Source organism: Trematomus bernacchii, unplaced genomic scaffold (assembly GCF_902827165.1).
Source record: "Trematomus bernacchii unplaced genomic scaffold, fTreBer1.1, whole genome shotgun sequence".
NCBI classification, from domain to species: Eukaryota; Metazoa; Chordata; class Actinopteri; order Perciformes; family Nototheniidae; genus Trematomus; species Trematomus bernacchii.
In genome coordinates this window covers 2,579,866-2,600,092 of record NW_022987608.1, presented here as the reverse complement: position 1 = coordinate 2,600,092, position 20,227 = coordinate 2,579,866, and the positions used below count along the sequence as shown (strand labels likewise).

At 43.7% G+C, this 20,227-nt stretch overlaps 1 protein-coding gene across 1 annotated transcript; it reads left to right on the top strand.

Moving 5' to 3' along the window:
• Positions 1 to 349: 349 nt before the first annotated feature.
• gpr37b (G protein-coupled receptor 37b) lies at positions 350 to 18,965 on the top strand. Its single transcript, XM_034131278.1, is given in 3 exon segments — positions 350 to 1,123; positions 1,125 to 1,683; positions 16,904 to 18,965. Coding segments are annotated over 3 exon segments (1,827 nt in total). The 5' UTR covers positions 350 to 671; the 3' UTR covers positions 17,720 to 18,965.
• Positions 18,966 to 20,227: the final 1,262 nt, after the last annotated feature.

The following is a 20,227-nucleotide window of genomic DNA, read 5'->3' as shown; positions in this document are numbered from 1 at the left end:
GGGCTGCTGGATGCTCCGTGATGGATGAGGAGTGACAGATCGGGGTTAGCTGCCGGGGGAGTCCATTTTCTTCCACGGTCCTACTCGAGGAGAAAGCAGAGGAGGTGAGAGGGACGAGAAAACAGACCGATCCCCCCCTCCCTCTTCTTCCCCTCCCTCTCTCTCTCTCTCTCTCTCTCTCTCTCCACTCCCGTGCATCACAACCTAGTGGGCTTTACCCAGACTGCACCGCATTGCCGCTGCTCTGCTGCTGCCAGAGGACCCAACCCACCAAACTGACGCGCTAACACACAGAGAGAGAGAGGATCGGTGCTTTCAGATGCTTCTACCCGCAGCTGGAGACTGGATGCTGTGCAGATTTTGCGGTAGTATTTATAATATGCAGCATTTCCCTCTCCACCTCCTCTCCTTCTCTCTGGATCTGGGCTCTGATTCGCTGTCCTGCTCCCTAATGCCAACACTTTGGAGACTGGAGTGACTCCGGGAGTGATTTTGGAGATCATACTGCTGCATAGTTCCAGAAAGACAAGGATACAAGTTGGTGATGAATGGAGCTGTTTACTTGAGAGCTCCATACAGGCTGTTTCCAACATGGGTGTTGACTGACTGGAGCACGGAGGTATGAATTTGCACTTGTGAGGATTAAATCTACGCTCAACAATTCCCGGACCATGCAGATTCTGCCGCCTTGGACGTTATTTGTGTTACTAGCCCACGCGCATGTTTTACTATCCCTGAGAAATAATGGAGAAGTTAAAGAGGACAGCAAAGCCGGCGCACACTCTGCACGGACTTTCCATGGGTCACCCCGGGAGAGTCACCACAAAAAAGCCTGGGACCGTGCGCTCTCGCCGGGGTACGCCACAGGTGCGTCCTCGGAGGCTCAGCGGGCGATTATCCGAGGGCCCCTGAACTCCACTCACCCATGGAAGAGGGTAATTGCTGGGGAGACAAGGCGACACAACAAACGCGACTTCATTAGGACTGTGACCCCCGTGGAGGATCCCCACGCTGCCTCACATTGGGACCCGACGCGCCACCACAATAGGAGGATAAAGTTGAATGGTAGTACGGGGACGCCAGCAGGTGGACACTACAATGCCGCTAAGCCCTCTTCAATGGGCGGAGGGGGGGGGGCTCGATGATAGCGACAGGCACAGGAGGGGCACAAAAGATGAACACAAGAAAGGCTCCAAGAGGGGGAGAGCCCGGCTGAACAAAAGCGTGGGGGTTTTGGCTCAGTCTTGGGAACCCATCCCCAAACCTCTGGCCCTCACCTCCACCGACCTGCCCTTTGACCTCTTCACCAGGAGGCCCGAGTTCATCACTTTCAGGGAGGAGAACCCCTGGGACGCCACGCCAATCACCCCTCCCAGCTCGCAGGACTTTGGGGATGAGATCAAGAACCCCTTCTACCCGGTGACCAGCGAGACCTACGGAGCGTACGCCATCACCTGCGTCTCCGGGGTCATCTTCCTGGTGGGCATAGCGGGGAACATTGCCATCTTGTGCATCGTGTGCCAGAACTACTACATGAAGAGCATCTCCAACTCCCTGCTGGCCAACCTGGCTGTGTGGGACTTTGTGCTCATCTTCTTCTGCCTGCCCATGGTGGTGTTTCATGAACTCACCAAGTCCTGGCTGCTGGGGGAGTTCACCTGCAAAGTGGTGCCCTATGTGGAGGTAAATGTCTTCTTCTCTTCCTTGTTTAATTCCATCCCATTGCTTCCTGCAGGATGACATGGGGCTGAATCAGTGTTATGTACACTGAATGATCACACCTATTTAGTGACAATACACTTCATTTGTGGCTTCGGGGTATGAGAAAGAAGCTTCACGCTGTCGCCTGAGTAAAGGGAATGATAGAGTTGAGTTTCAAGAAAGAACAGAGACATATAGGATGTCTTTTCAGCCAATTACTTTTGACACCTGTACACCTGCTGCTGGACAGAGAGCCTCACCTAGCCCTCAGGCCTGCACACACACATGAATACACACCAAGATATAGCTCACTATCTCCCATTCACTAAGTAAAATATGTTATAGTTCCCTCTCTTACACACACTTTCAGCCTCTTAAATGTTTGCCATGAGGAGTGGACGGATGCTAGACAGGTTGTTTACACCCTGGTGATCCCTTTGTGTGCTCACTGCAATTACTCCAGTGTCAGATTCACCTTTGTATAAAACAGGGGATTTCAGCTCGGGGTCTTAAGCTGGTTTTGAAAGGACTATTGTCCCAGCCCGGCTGAAGGAGGGACATCAAGATAAGACAACACAGCACATGTGATTTTAAAGGGGTTTTCTGAATCCAGATATATTATAAAGGGGAAACTCCCCAGGTAGGAAGGATATTTTCCCCCCTACAAGTGTTCAAAATGGTATTTTATGATGCAAATATTGTCATTTTAATCTGAACATTGGCTAGGTTCCATATTCTTGTTTTGTATTGTTGACCTTGTAAAGTCAAAGGCATTGAGAGTTTTAGATATCTTTTCCAATTCATCCATAAGGAAATACTTTCAACGGCTTTGCTATAGGTATAAAATGTTATATAAATCAGGCTGTAAATGGTATATTGACAAAGCCCTTGGTAAGAACACTCTGAATATAGATAGGAATACAACTGGAATGTGTGGAAGTGCTACTGAAGTGGAGATTTCTGGGTAACAGTACGAGAAACACCTCAAAACAGCCTCTAAAGTTATGTATTTAAAAATCCCAAATTGCAGGACTCAACAGGAGCATCTAGTCACACACAATGAAACTAATAGATATCATCATCAAACTTCCCCAGTTTAATACATACATTAAGATTAGAAGTTTTCTGAAAATTATCTAATGTTTACTTTTGATAGAGATACATCTAGAGAAGCAAATTATAGTTAAAAAATCTCATTGCTTATGTTTTCTTTTCACTAATCTGAAAGAAGACTGTAGCAGAATTGCCAACATCTCAAGTTGCATGTGTTGCCTCGCCCTAACGTCTAATAAACACGGCTTGAGTTGCATGTAAGTGAGAGCTTTGCTATGCAGTGCAGCAAAAACAGGACAGCGAATGTAATCAAAGAAAAGGCTGGATGTCAGGCAGTCTGACACTCTCCAGCTTCTAAAACCAGGCAGTGAGCCAGGACTGGCGACAGAATGAGACCCAGGTTCTGCCCCCTGGAGACACAGCCTGCAGCCAGGGGGGGGGGGGGGGGGGGCTGTGACATCATCAGGTAGTGAGGATGTGAGCAGGTACGCTTTTATCCTCAAACCAGCTTTCAGTAATCATTCCCCCACCTGATTAACTCTGGGATGTAGAGCTTTGATTTCCCAGAACAGCTTCTTATTACAGACAGGTTTTTCTGGAGCTGCATCGTATTAATTATTCCTGTATGAAAGAGACTTTTGTAAATCCTATCCTCTTCTCTGGTCTTTTGAAATGCAGGTGTATAGCGTCTAAAGAAAGATAGCGCTAATAGTTCTGTGAGGAAAATAGGTCACACCTACATGTAGAGGAATATGCTTTTGGAGTCCTTTCAAATGTGGTTCAGTTTGATCAGCGGCAGTCTTTATGATCACAAATCAATGGAGCAAGCTTTCATTTTGCAGCAGCTTCTCTTTGTTTCTGCACCAGACTCTGTCCTCACTGACCACAGACTGTAACACACACAGTATGTGATGTGCAATGTGCAAACACCTTGTGAGTGCATAGGCTATAGTATGTTTAAATGATGGGGGGATCAGAGCCCCTCCCTGTGAAATTGCATATGAGCTATTCAAAGACCACGGGATATTATTTAATAGCTTTAATAACCTACTTAAAAATGGCAATCAGTATGGTGTGGTGTGTGTGTGTGTGTGTGTGTGTGTGTGTGTGTGTGTGTGTGTGTGTGTGTGTGTGTGTGTGTGTGTGTGTGTGTGTGTGTGTGTGTGTGTGTGTGCACGTGCGTGCGTGTGCGTGTGTGTTTGTGTAAACATTGTATTCACCTGTCTCAGCGCTTGTCTTATTATATGGGTTTTAAAAGTGCCTCCAATGCCTAAAATGTATGTGTGTGTGTATGTGTATGTGTATGTGTATGTGTGTGTGTGTGTGTGTGTGTGTGTGTGTGTGTGTGTGTGTGTGTGTGTGTGTGTCAGAGTTTCCGTTAGCCGGTAATTACCGGACTTTGACCGGTAAAATATGCTGAAGACCGGCAAATCTAAATCTCTCCGGTCAAAATGTCCGGTCAAAATAATTTCCCCTTAGCGCAATACCGCCTGTCTGTCACTTATGTGACAGACAAGAAGAGTCAATTATAATGTCTAACATTTAATGTGGAGAAAGAGATGTCCTGTATGGGTTGATTGTGCGTTGATCTGTTGGTAATGCCTCGGGGTTCCGGTTGGCATGTAAACAAATGCATAATGCTGCGCTATACTTTGCGGCCTCGCCCGGTTGCATAGCTACGCTTATTGTTTAGGTGTCTTGATAAGCAGGTAGTCATATCATTTGCTAGAACTAGCTAGATCTGATCGATATGAACATAAACGCGAGTGAAGTCTAATCTGACGGGAGAGAGAGATCAGCTGCTGCTGACGAGTCGACGCGCAGCTCTGCATGATCACCTGCAGGCTGTGCAGCGGTGAGCGGTTAGAAAATCACACTTAGCTATTTTAATCAAACTACCTAAACTAGTTATAGATATGTTTATTTTTACTGTCGGGTCACTCATTACTGGATCAGCGAGCTGCATCAGACGGATACTGACAGGAGAGAGCGCTCCATTTATTATTCCCGTGTTATTATAAATTACTGTACACTTTTGAATAATGTAGTTAATCTACTATAATTAGTTTGTTTAATATCGAATCATATCGAATCATATCAATCATATCGAATCATATCAATTTGAAGACCGGCACTTTACTAATTTTGTCCGGAAGATTGAAACTTTAACGGACATGTTGACCGGCAAAAAAAATTATAACGGAAACTCTGGTGTGTGTGTGTGTGTGTGTGTGTGTGTGTGTGTGTGTGTGTGTGTGTGTGTGTGTGTGTGTGTGTGTGTGTGTGTGTGTGTGTGTGTGTGTGTGTGTGTGTGTGTGTGTGTGTGTGTGTGTGTGTGTGTGTGTGTGTGTGTGCGCGGGCACGTGTCAAAACAGGCCGTGAGTAATGCAGCCTGGGGTTCACTCTCCCTGTGGAACATTCAGAGAAACACACACACACACCCCAACACACACACACACACACACACACACACACACACACACACACACACACACACACACACACGCACACGCACACGCACACACACCCCAACACACACACACTCAACCTATGGAGTGACATAGTTCTTCACTTAACCCAAATTCAGTCATGGGGAATGTGAACATTTGGCCTGACATAAAGACACACATACTCAGCCATGCTTAAATCATCGCTCTCACACAAACATGAAACATGCATATTAATCTGAAGGTGGTTTGGATAGTGTCTCACAGTGAACCCCTGAAAGAAAAGCCTCCCATGGTGCTGCATTCAGTGTTTAATAGAGCGTGGAATCGTCCAAACCTCAGAGAAAAAGCAATTCTAGGTGTGAGATGTGAGAAATATGGCAGGAAAATTGTGAGACTGCTGCAGAAAATACAGATGTGGGTTGCAGGCGGCATGCATTATTTCAGAGGCTGCTGTCTCTGCAGATGATTCCTTTAAGCAGTGATGCACATAACTTAAAATCAGGCATCACTAATAGGCAATAAGTGTTACTATTTTCACCTGGCAGCTGATTCGGATAAGACTTGAGTCGATGTAGGTTATAAGACAAATAACCAGAGCAGTAAGCATTTCATAAGCCACAGGGGTAAAATTAGTCATTTGTCAAGGTTCATTCAGAACTGTGCTGCTACCCCTAAATACATTTCCAAATGTAAATGTAGAACGTTGCGCTCTAATGGTGAGAACAATGGTGTATCTTTATGCAATATTGCTCTTTATTTATGTGTGAATGCCTATAGGCTGAGTTTATTGTTCAGCAACATGAAAACACAGGCGCTCACAATGATTAATAATAAAGATAATGTTATAGCAAATGACATTAGACACTATACATGCGTACTGTACCTGAAAGCATCTGCAGTATATAAAGAATGTATTTCTAAAAGTACGTATAGGAAATAATGCAATATAAAGATTCAAAAAGCAATATGTTCGTATGATTTCTAAAACCCTGTTCATATGGTCATTATGTCTGCATCTCAATTATTAATGAGGGCTTCCATTAGCAGACAGAGATGGCTGTGTTCACACCTTTTTTTCAAACCTGATTTACAGCTAATTACAAATGGCCATCATGGAACATAAATCTAGCGCCTCTCTAGAGACTCATTGTGTCCTCAGTGGCATTACGGCACTTCCACTAACAGGCCTGCCATCACTGCTACCGTATGAACTGGGAGAAATAATGGCTTATAATGAATGGTAAATATCTGAAAATATATATAACTTTGGTGATAGTATATGTCCCTGTTTGTTATTAAAGATGGGGTAGGTAAGTTTGAGAAACTGGCTCGAGATACACTTTCTGTTATATTCCATGGAATGCTCTTAACATCCCGATAGCAATGAATATCTTAAGAGCTTTGACAAAAAGTCCATAAAAAAATGTCATCTGTGGAAGCCGTAGTACTGTAAAAAGCACGACCAATCATCTGAGCCGGCCCGGCTAAAATAACTGGATGGCCTACCTGCCTGTCAGCCTTCCATCTGTGCACAAACTTATCTCGTGCCCTCATTGGTCATGTGCGCGTTCGTGTGTGTTGGAGGAGGGGCTCTGTAAAGAAGTGGCAGATTTGTTCCGGCTGTGTATTTTCAAATTCTAGCGCACTCGAGCTGGTTTCTCCAAAATTACCTACCCCACCTATAAGTGAATGTATTCATAAACATCTTCAAGTGATTGCAAATGTAACTAAGTCTGTAAATAATTCAGTCAAATTCACTATTCTGTGATACTTAACGCTATTACACGGCTTAGTTGAATACTAGATGCTGATTGGTCAATTCCAAACATGTGGTCTGCTCTTCTATGCTAACAGACTGCTGCAAAGGATAAAAGACTGTTGCTAGGATAACAGACTGTTGCTAAGGATAACAGACTGTTGCTAGGATAACAGACTGTTGCTAGGATAACAGACTGTTGCTAAGGATAACAGACTGTTGCTAGGATAACAGATTGTTGCTAAGGATAACTGACTGTTGCTAGGGATAACAGACCATTGCCACGATCAAGGGACTGTGTGCAGTCATATCAATCCGCAAAAAAAAGTCCCGTCAATTTAACGTCAGCTGTGTTTTTCCATTGAAACACCATGGAATAGATTTCTAATATTTATTTTTATATTTATAGAGAGAACAAAGATGTGAATTGATGATGGCTAAACTGTCCCCAGAACAGAAAAGAGAAAAAGAACAAGAAAACAAAAAGAAAAGGAAATATGTTCAAGTACAGATCACTGGACGATAGACAAAACATAAGAAGACGGACAGGAAGTAACTTAAGGTTTATTTAGATTATCGTGCAATAAGCAGAATCAATTGCAATGAGCCGGTCAATAATGAAAACAGGGTAAGCACCTCTTGGTATATAATGATCTGATACAACATTTATTCTTGATTCAGTACATAGTTGTGCTAATTTGTCCATCTACTCCAGTGCAATGTATGCTAATAAAGGCACTGTGGGAAATTATAGCATGAAGATGTGGTCATGGTTTTCATAGAAATTGCTTTTACAAGTGGAAACAAATTGATTATTTATTCCCAGGCTTATATAAACTGTCTGGTGTTTGTTTGCATACATCTGGCTTCTACTGTGCTGCACAATACTCTGCAGTCAGACACTGAAGGCAGTCTGTGCTGTGGTACAGTGGGCAGACAGACAGAGAGACAGAGACAGAGAGAGAGAGACAGAGAAACAGAGAGAGAGAGAGAGACAGACAGACAGACAGACAGACAGACAGACAGACAGACAGACAGACAGACAGACAGACAGACAGACAGACAGACAGACAGACAGACAGACAGACAGACAGACAGACAGACAGACAGACAGACAGACAGACAGAGAGAGAGAACAGACTATTAAACGGAGAAAAGGAGAGAGGAAAGAGAGTGAGGATGGATTGGGAGAGAGAGAGAAAAATGGCTGTATGGAGCCACAGAGGGCTGCAATATACTGGGATTGTATTGTGCTGAAATTGGTGGTAATGGCAGGACATACATCAGCTTGACACATTCACTGTTACAACTCTTACACACACACACACACAGCTCACACACACACAGACTTTCAAGTTTGCCATCAGAATTTCAAATGTGGTTTCTCTGCATGGCTGTCCAGGAATATGTCGCTATTCCTATATTAAAAAATGATCACTTTCACAATTACTAGACAGTGGTGGAAGAGGTACTTAAGTAGAATTACCAATGCATGGCAGTCAAAATACCTTATATGTATCAAATGTAAGAGTACTCATTCTGCAGGAAAAATCTGGATTTTTATTTACTCAACTAAATGGACTAGTTAATTATGTTAAACTACAAACCAACCACTAAACAAACATTTCAGCAGCATCCATAGCATTCAATTGGAATACTCAAGTTAAGCACATGTACTTCATTATTGTACTAAAGTAGAATACTTAGTAAATGTACTTAGTTACTTTCAACCACTGTCACCAGATATGAAAACTATTCTCTGTCCAGTTGTTCTCTAAATAGTTATATACAGTACATTCATCCCTATATCTGTCTATCTGCCTGTCTATCTACCTAGCCTATAGACACACACACACACACACACACACACACACACACACACACACACACACACACACACACACACACACACACACACACACACACACACACACACACACACACCCAGAGTCAGTAGTGTGTGTAGATGCTCCAGATGGAGGGATGGCTTCCTCTCACTGATCATTGCCCACGGCTGCTCCCTCTTTCTCTCTCTCTGCATCAGCTATCTGTGATTAGAAGCACGCCTCAAGGGAAACACACACACACACACACACACACACACACACACACACACACACACACACACACACACACACCACACACACACACACACACACACTTTCTTACAGTATGGAAGCTTTTTGGCACACACACATAGACACGTTTGTGCTTATACGCTGAATGCCCATACAAAAGCACCACAGAGTGAGTACGTGAACACACACTTTGTCCAGTGCCCTCTGCGTGTCTCGGCCCGTCTATCAGACACGAAGATGATGGTTAATTGGACGATATGTAAATTATGCAGGGTATGTAATTAGGGGCTCTCCATAATGCATGACGGTGAGTCCATTCAGTCAGCTCTTTGTCCGCCGATGAGGAGATATTGTGTTTTGAATGTTGAGACAAGACCGCACAACACCATGAAGCAAAGATTAGGCTTGCTGTTGGAGGCAATTAACCAAATTGGTGATTAACCATGTATATATGAAATATTCATTGGATGATTACCATGATGAATTAGGTATGTTGGTAGGCATGAGCAGCGTATCAGTTTCAGATCAACATGGATCAGCTTTAATAGAATATTACAACAGTGTGGCCTCCAGCAGAACACTTCAGGACATGATCTGGATCTGTAGATACTGTTCACTGACGGCATTTTATTTAATGTCCAAGGGAAATACACAACTAAAGGCAGAGAGAAATAGCACAGAGTATAAACTGCAATGGATGGTTGCTATTCATTTAACTGAAGGAAAGAAGGAAAGAAAAATTCAGATTTTAAGAAAATGCTCCTTTTGTGTGACGAATATAATAGAAAGATAATTGATTCACAGTTCATACTTCGTATTGTAAACTGTTGAACATGTTATGTCTATTTCTAAGGCTTTCGATCTCTTCACACAACTGTTGCCTGGCAACATCAGTGTCAGGACCGCGACACAAACTGATGAACCCAAATGCACGAAAAAAATGTATATTTATTTATACAGTTCAGGTAATCCCTCTTAACAGAGTAGGTGGTGGAAATAACAAAAGGCGCTCACAAGGAGGAAAAAACTAGCGTAACAAAAAGAGGACTTGATAAAAACTTAAGCCTAACAAAATAAACAAACATAACTAGAGATGTCCCGATCCGATCACGTGATGATTTCATAAACCTGTTAATGTACGCATTCAAACGCTTTTTCTTTTACCAGCTGTATTCACCTTGCAGGTGCAGCTATGTGGCTTTTATCCTGGATAAAGTGTTTAAGTCATGGATGTTTAAAGTTTAACTTCTTCATATTTGACTAATATTAAAGTTCACTTTTCATTCAGGAAGTATGACGCTGCGCTGTCAGTACGCTTCTCCATGTTTGTGATTGGTCGAATGCTCCAAATACCACCCCTTTCATGTGAACGCGCACCTAACTAGATAGGACACGGCTGGCTTGAGCGATCCACTTGATAACCAGCGTCGTAGTACAGTTTAGCGAGAGCGCGTATGTTTTGGATTGGGCCAACCGGCTAACTCAAACATATCCAGGTTAGGTTGAACCAGCTTCGTAGTACAGGCCTCTGGTTGCTTATTTCTCTCAAATCTGGCAACAGAGTGGGCAGGGCGCAGTGTCTAATAGTAGCAGTAAGCTAACAAGAGGCTACGTTCAGCTGGTGACTTGGGACAGAGAAAATGTCAGGAGTTTGGAAGTATTATAAAATTGAAAGCGAAGGCAGTGTAACAGCCAGATGCAATGTTTGCAAGGCGGAGGTTCCGCGTGGTGGAAAGAACAGAGCTACGTTCAACACGACCAATCTAATACGCCACCTGAGAAACAAACACCAACAACAACACAACGAGTACACAGCGGCCACTCGGGTAACGGCACTGAAACAACCGACACTTTCAGAGACTTTTAAAAGGAAAGAGAAACTGCCCCAGAACAGTGAAAAGGCCAAAAAAATAACAGCCAAGATAGCTGAATTCATCGCGTTGGATGACCAGCCGTTATCTGTGGTGGAGAACGTGAGGTTTAAGGGACAACTTGAATGCTTTTCTCCTTTTTTTTCTCTTAATGCATTGCATAAAGATCGGATCGGGAAAAATCGGTATCGGCAGATTGTCAAAATCAAATGATCGGAATCGGATCGGGAGCAAAAAAAGGTGATCGGGACATCCCTAAACATAACAAAACCTGACATAAGAGAAAGCAATCCTTGCTGAGTTGAGGCTTGGCACGACCATTCGAGGAAACAAACAAGACGAACTGACACAGGACAGGGGAGAGACAGGACTATTTAAACATGAGGTGAGTGGGGACAGGTGGAAACAATCAGGGGCGGGGCAGACACTGATGATGGCGGGAAAAACACACACGGGGAGGAAGAAACAGGGCCTGAAATGAAAGACAAGAGGTAAGTACAAAATAAAACAGGAAAAGACAGACAAAATACATAAACATAACTAACACATTTGACGAGACACAACAATCAGGGTTGACCACAAGAGTCCAGGAAGTTGCTGCAATCTAGCCATAAACTAGTCTGAATAAAAGCCCCCCTGTGCAGATTATGAAGATATACCGGGTAATTGAAGGAGCATAAGAGGTGCTGGTAGGTAGATTTGTTGACTTTGTATGGAGCCATGCTAGCTGTTTCCTCCTGCTGTCACTCTTTGTGCTAAGCTAGGCTAACCCAGTTCTGGTTTCAGCTTATTGTTACCATTTAGATGTTTAAAGCTACCTTAAAATGACACGCTATTTGCTCTTTGACCACCGCAAGGTTGGGAACAGAGCTTTGAGGTGAAAAAAGCTAGTACGTTTATTTTCTATGGTTAGCTCCCCTGTTGGCTTGCACAGCTTACGTCATATGATTGGTTGCACGTCAAAGGTCAGTGTCAATCAAGGCCAACAAGGCAACCATTTTGAGAGACGGGCGGCACCGCTACCTCCAGGAAAACAATGACACAGACAACACAGAGTCGTTTTACCGGTGATCATGTGAGGGCATCTTCTCATCGAACAGAGAGCGAATATGTTTCTTTTCTCAAATGTCAAACTATTCTTTTAAAGTATTCAACTTCTTATACAGTTACATGACAGTAGGTCTGTCTGCTGAGAAGAAAAGCTCCAAAAAAGCTATACTATAAAAAGCTTGTTGAGATCACACACACACACACACACACACACACACACACACACACAATTCATTTTTACTTATATACACACCAAAAAGATTTACACAATTTGACTAATCCTGCATAAATGTCGACGTGCACACACACACACATACTAACAAGTGTGTGTGTGTGTCTGTGCACATACTGTACATCAGCTTCTCTGCTGCTGTAAGACGGATGGTGGCTGTCAGTGGGGGGGGGGGGGGGGGGTCTCTGTCAGAGTTATGGTCTGCTAGAGCCTGCACTGGGTCACACTCCGCCTAGAAATAGGACTGAAGCTGGATTAACCCTTAGTCTACATGGTTCATTGTTCTAAGACTGAGTGTGTGTGTGTGCGTGTGTGTGTGTGTGTGTGTGTGTGTGTGTGTGTGTGTGTGTGTGTGTGTGTGTGATGTCTGCCCATTCATCACCTGATAACACCCATTACCCTGACAGTGGCTGGTGTATGGCTGCACAGGCTCCACCAGTCCTTGTTAAAACGCAATTAATAATGTGAGGCCTTTGTGCCACCAGCTCACAGGACCTTTAATCAGGGAGGTAATGGGCCGTTATTGAGAACAGCACCAGGGGACCATGTGTTTCTCACCTGCTGTGCAGACCGACGCCCGACATGTGTTGTGGATGAAACACCTTTTCATGTTCTGATTTGGTGGTACCTTCCTTGAAGTCTGAGAGCCTGAAGAAATATATAAGATGAAAAGGGAAAACGGTTATTTACAGGTTGCATATCACCAGTCTATGAGAGGTCTATGAGGTGTTCATGGTTTTGTTTGACAATTAACACGTCATAGACAAGTATGTTTATTTAAGGGGAAGCTATTATGCTAATTTTCAGGTTCATATCAGTATGTAGTGTCTCTACTGTGACATGTCTCCATGCTTTAATGTTCAAAAAGCTCTTTATTTTTCTCATACTGCCTGTGCTGCAGCACCTCTGTTCACCCTCTGTCTGAAACCAGAGCCCAGTCTGCTCTGATTGGTTAGCTGGCTGGCTCTGTTGTGATTGGTCAACCGCTTAAAGATGTCCCGCCCCTTAGCCTATCACGTACAATGTGTTGGAGCGCTACCCAATAGAAGCGCAAGTGTTACATAGTGATGTCATTATGTTACAGAAGTAAACAAAGGAGTCCAATGGAGGCGTTTCAGGGATTGTTGGATTTTAGCCTTTGCAGACCATTTACATGCACTGAAACCTATATAACACACTACAGGAAGGGAAAACCACAAAAGCAGAATAGGGCCTCTTCAAATGCTACTTTTTCAGAAGTTTAATTGCCACCCTTACGCGAGCAGACCTGTCTTCTCCAGGTGAAACGAACATGACAGGGTCAGGGCTGCGTTCTGGATGAAATGCCACATTAACATGGTTAATCTTTCTGAAGATGTCAGGGCTTAGGGTGTTCCCTGCTATTGTCTTCTTCTCCACTCTTTTTTCTATTCTTCTTTCCCTGTTTTCTCATTTGCATTAATCCCCTTACACAAACACACACTCAGCCTCATCACCCCACCAGGCCTGACTCTTGACTCTCCCTCCCCCCACCCCCTCTCTGGTACAAAGCTACGGTTGTTCCTCCTGCCCTCGCTCTCCACCCCGACACGCTGATCAAAGCTGGGTTTCAGGGTCCTCCATGACAGCCTTTAAAGCCGTTCCAAGCCTGTTGTTCAAGACATGAAATATTCACTATGTGCACCTGTCCGTGTCTACTGGATGTGTGTGTGTGTGTGTGTGTTTACGTGAAGCCAACATATGGGAATACAGGTGGGCTTAAGTACAGATAAAGAAATGGGTCACAAGTCGAGCTTGATATAATCATTTTTAGCTATTAAAATGAACAGAAAACCTCAATTACCAGGCATGTTTTTAACTGAAAACTGATAAGAACAAGCTGTAAAAAAAAAAAAGCTCATTATTCTCCATTAAAACGGTATTCCTAACACGCAGCGTAGCAGTGTTTCAGCAGTGGAGTGGGATGCAGAAATAAATAGCAGAGAGCAATTTCCCTGAATGGTTTCCACGCTGACAGATGAGTCAGAAATTGAAGTGAGCAGAACTGCTGTGTGTTTGTGTTTTATTCATAGTGGAGATCAGGGGAGGCAAAATTCTGTTTAATCTTTGGTGCCATAACGGCTTGAGACTTGACACCCCTGCATCGATATAACAGAAAAAGCACGAGGGCACACTAAAAAATTCTATATGTTTAGAATTCACTTGAATATGATATTTCTACACCATTTTCAATGATTCAAAGGTGCATTCATGGCTTTATTAAAGTATGATTTGTTGCCTATGTTGTTCATGTACAAAAATGATGAAAATAAGCTTAGCTGCTGCACAGGCTCCTGCTTAATTTGTTTTTTGGTGCCTGGCATCCCAACATACTGTAGGTATCTGAGAGTAACATGACAACATCTGCCAAGTGCACTCAAAGCTGCCCAAATCACCTGAAGGATTAATCCGTCCAGGCTGTGAATAACAACTCATATGAACGTGGTTCGGCTTAAATCTACTCCACGTTGCTCTGAAAAGAAAAGGTGTTGCATAAAAGATAATCGTTGTTCTGATTTCTGTATTTTAGTTGCAAGATTGTGGCGTAATGGCACATAATAAAATCCAAAATGAAGTCAAATGATCACAGTTACTGGAGCATGTTGGCGGTTTATCTACCACTCTTTCCCTTCATGTATCCTTCATTAGTCTGGCAACCATGTGTGTCAGAAGGTCAGAGTGTGTGTGTGTGTGTGTGTGCGTGTGCGTGTGCGTGTGCGTGTGTGTGTGTGTGTGTGTGTGTGTGTGTGTGTGTGTGTGTGTGTGTGTGTGTGTGTGTGTGTGTGTGTGTGTGTGTGTGTGTGTGTGTGTGTGTGTGTGTGTGTGTGTGTGTGTGTGTGTGTGTGTGTGTGTCTGACTACCCTCCCCATCACAGCGGTTGTGTGTGCATGTGTGTATAATTTATTTTCCATGCAGCACATATACAGTGAAATCCATAAAATGTTCATGGTCTTGGCGTGTTTGTCTTGCCTCCTGCACGCCCTACTACACTCAAGACTTTCCGTGTGTGTGTGTGTGTGTGTGTGTGTGTGCGTGTGTGTGCGTGCGTGCGTGCAAGACCCAGATACACGGAACATCTTGCAGGGTGTGTGCCTCTATATCTGTTCATGTTTGGAGCACAAAAGCCGTGGCTCACAAGGGCCATCTGGGAATCTGGCTGTTGTAATTAAATTTGATATGAAGAAGGAAGGCAAAGGAAGGAGGGAAGGAAGGGAACAGTGGGTGACGACGGGGAGGAAGGTTAAGAAAAAGGAGAGATAAGTGAGAGTCAGAGGGAGAAAAGGTAAGCAATGTGAGACAGGAGGGATGATGGGGGATCAGTGGCAGATTCTGCTGCAGGCAAAATACTGGAGGAAGTGGTTCATGTGAGGACACACACACTTCTCTCTCACACACACACACTCTCTCTCTCTCTCTCCAGCTGTGGATGAATGTTTTGCAGGGTGCCCACTCAGCCAAAATGACTGTTAATCCAACAGATGCCGAGGAAATTTGTGAGCTCTCTGACAATTTGCCGACTTTTTAACATCGAGAACGGGAGGCAATTAACTTGATACATGGCGGTTTAAATGAAACATAACAGAGGAATGTTTAGGAAGTTTGTTAATTAGTAACACTCATTGAACCATACATTTGACTGAATGAGCGCGGCGCTTTTCAATCCGCCCTCTCGCTGTGTGTGTGGTCTCCTCCCTCTCACACACACATTGAGGGATGCTCCACAGTGGTAATAGCAGCTTTCAGCCTGCCATTGTGCTTCTGTTGCTCCACTGCTTGTAATTACGCCAGTGTCAGGTGCACCATTAAATGTGTGCCCTTACGTTTTCTATGTGGTGACTTGTCAACTTGCAGAAAGGCCTTTGTTTGTGTGTGATGTCGGAGATTCTGCTTGTTTACGTCCCCGCCAGCCCTTCCTTAAGATTCTGCCAGACGATGTCAGACATTTTCTACACTGGAGATAATTATGTCTGCTCCTTGTTATTCTTTTATTCATTTAAGACTGGGGACCTGACAACCGCCACAGCCCATCTGGCAGTTGTAGATACGTTTTATGAGGCAATTGTTAGCTAACTTTTGTCTCTTTTATTCCCTCCTACAGTCCTGTGCTGTTTCATGCTACAGTTTGTTATTAACAGCATTTTAAAGCACCATGACTCAAGTAAAGCCTCTTCAAGCCACCAAGACAAATCTGCAATCTTAATGACTTGAAGGTCCCCTATATTACTCTTTTTCAACAATATATATAAAACATGTCTCTGAAGTGTTTGGCTCGAAACACCAAACAGATCATTGCAGCATCCCATAATCCCCTCTGTTTCAGCCCTGTTTCAAAAGTGCTGATTCTTTGTCTGTAGCTTTAAATGCTAATGAGCTGCTGCTGGCCACGCCCCTCTGCGAAGTGATTGGTTTAAAAAATCACAATGGTGCTCTAGGAGGAGATTCAGGTGATAAGGTGGGCGGGGGTTACCTTGGTTGCTGATTGGCTAATGGTTACACAAGCCAAAACATCGTTATGACATCATAAAGTGGCCAAAATCTGATCAGCTCATTTTCAGACAGGTTTTTATATAAATGGATCAGGACAAAAAGAGAGGAAGCCTTTGTTCCTGAAACTTTCCGAATCTCTTTACACAGAGGGGAAATATATATATTTTTAAATAAATGTGTAATATTTTTTCTCTCTGTTTCCTCAGGTGGCCTCCCTCGGTGTGACCACCTTCACCCTGTGCGCCCTGTGCATCGACCGCTTCCGCGCGGCCACCAACGTCCAGATGTACTACGAGATGATCGAGAACTGCACCTCCACCACGGCTAAACTTGCAGTCATCTGGATCGGCGCTCTGCTGTTGGCCCTGCCGGAGCTCCTCATCCGACAGCTGGTGACCGAGGACACAGGAAATCCTGACGAGCCTCCAGTTGAACGTTGCATCATCAGGATATCCACCTCGCTCCCCGACATGCTATACATTCTGGGTTTGACCTACGAGGGCGCCAGGCTTTGGTGGTGCTTCGGCTGCTACTTCTGCCTCCCCACCCTCTTCACCATCGGCTGCTCTTTGGTGACGGCGCGTAAGATCCGTCGGGCGGAGCAAGCCAGCGTGCGCAGCAACAAGAAGCAGATCCGTCTGGAGAGCCAGATGAACTGCACCGTCGTGGCGCTGGCGATCGTGTACGGAGCGTGCGTGGTGCCGGAGAACATCTGCAACATAGTGTCCGCGTACATGGCGGCCGGTGTTCCTGAACACACCATGTCCGTCCTCCATCTTCTGTCCCAGCTGCTGCTCTTCTGTCGGGCCGCGGTGACTCCGGCGCTGCTGCTCCTCCTGTGCCGTCCGCTAGGAAGAGCTTTCCTGGACTGCTGCTGCTGCTGCTGCTGTAACCACGCGCCTTCCTCGGCAACCGGCAGCGACGATAACGAACACGAGTGCACCACCGAGCTGGAGCTGTCTCCGTTCAGCACCATCCGCAGGGAGCTGAGTAACTACACCCCTGCAGGCTCCCACTGCTAAACTGACGTTCCTCATCAGGGATGGAGACTTCACTAGCCTGCTATTAGCCTTCAGCTAGCGTTTCTCGGACTCGGCTAGGAGAGATATGCCTTAGCTAGTCTAGTCACATTTTTAAATGGGTGCATGAATAAAGTGGGACACTGAATAATCACATTCAGCCAGTGTCCTAAATCCTTAACTTTCATTCCTTACAATAATCCTCTACATTCACTGTAACCTGTATGACCCTAATTTCACAGGAAAGCGTACAAAAAGCATCTTCTTCACTCATGCCCTGGGGTGCTCTTCAAACAGGGTCAGTACTTGCCTGAACCTGTAATACTTACAATTACAACAAATACTTACAAACCTGCCTGCTGTATGACCTTCTATGCCTGAATATCAGTTCGGATTAACCTACCTGGTTCCTTAAAAGAGGTTCAATGAGGTAATATCTTCTTAAATTGAAAAAAAAATGTCCCTCAGTCTCATTGTATGGGCAGGTTAAGCTAAAACTATTTATACTGTTACACAGGAATATCATTGTACAGTATGCATCACAATATGTTCTGGTTAATTTAATAAAATCACTTAAATCACTTGGGATGATGAAGTGTATTTGGCCGTCATTTAATAATAATTATGTATGGGAAACTATACTGTATTATTATCAATGCCAATCATCTTCCTAGTGAGTCATTGTTGAAATTCTGGAGACTAATTAATCAAGCCTAACCTTGTATAATAACTCAAAAATGTGGGCACACACTGCCTATATAGAAATACAGGACTCAGTTTACAGACTATATAAGCTGCATATGTACAGTTCATGTAATGCTGCACACAAGGGAACAAGGATAATTAAACTAGCGCAGGGTGTCTCTCAGTAATGACAGTTTGCAAGAGAAGAAGAGAGTGGGTTGGACGATCCAAATGTACACAACAAAACTTAAACTGTATATTGAAAAATATCCAGGGGACTCAAACATTACTGGGCTGGTCTCAGAGATACATAAACACGGACTTAAGTGGAATGAAAATGGACTCAAATTGGAGTCGAATGGATTGGAAAGGAGTCAAATGAAATTGAATGGAGGGAATATAAATACAGAGAACTGCAAGGGATGGACTCAACACGGACTGGTCTGAATATAAATATCTGCACTACACTGTTGTATCATGTTACGCCTTACACGTTGGGCTGTATATAAACTGTACACTTTCTTTGGTGCTCTTACTGTATGATAAATGCGCTGTGAACAACAAATCCTTCGGTTCGACTTGAAATCGCAAGTAATTGAGCTGCGTGCTGGGATTTTGGTCAAGAAGACAGATTACAGGTGTGTGTGGAATACATGAACGATGGTGGTGTGAGAAACAAACAAAAGAAAATCAATAAAGAGTTTCACTGAGATGCCATATAGAGATCGGCTGAAGCCCTGAGTGTTGTTAGACACATAAAATAAAATGTGGTCACACTTTATTTTACAGTAGGCTACCCAATTACTCTGTGGTTAATAGGTTTTAATAAATTGACAAGGTACAGACTTGGATAGATTATCAAGCATCTGCATATTTGTATTAATACATCAGTATAGTATTTATTTGTGGTTTATGTAACACATTAACAGTGACATTAACGGCCCGTCCACACAGCGGCGTGCGTTGAAGCTTGCCGGCAGGCGTGTCTGAAACTCGACCAACAACCAATCACATGAATCTCCCGCCCCTGACACACAAGCAGTGGTTTGATTGGCTAGAGCTTGTACTGGCATATGATTCGATTGGCTGACGCTTCTGCCGAGGCTTCAAAAGTTGAACATTGCTCAACTTTGCAGCGAGCCACGCCAGCAAAACTCCGCTTCGCTTCCCACAATGCAGTTCAGCGAAAAGTGACGTCACGGTGAAGCTTTCAACGCACGCCGCTGTGTGGACGGGCCGTAACTATCAATCGTTAACTTGGTCGTAACAGCATATTACTTAATTAATATCACAAAAAAGTGCCAATACTGCATTAGTAAATTGTTCATATGACTACTTTTAAGAGGTTTATTGGATATCAATTATTTTTGTTTTATTTCTTAACAGTAAAATAAAGTGCTACCATTATTGTACAATCAAAACGTAGCAATCACATAATGCTAACTTTGTGTCAGGGACAAGCAACTTCAACGTCAGGCTTTTAGCAATATGTAATGTATGTGACCATCAAATGTATATTTAAGATCACTTTTACAGGGTTCTCAGTCTAATGTTAGCTTAGTTAGCTACCTAGCTACAGCTAATGAAATCAACAGATCGTGTTCTTAGCACATAGAAGAAAAAAATCAGAGGCGTCTTTTCTACTTATATCTAAAATGAAAGACCCATTGTGTCAATTGGAAGGTTAATTGAAAATCTGCCTCTATCGTCAGCATAGCCTATGTGCCATGCAAGAAAAGTTAGCTTAACTAGCGTAGCAACGATGACCTAAGAGGGTGAGTTTTCATGGATGGTAAATTAACAGAAAAAATAAAAATTCTTGACTTA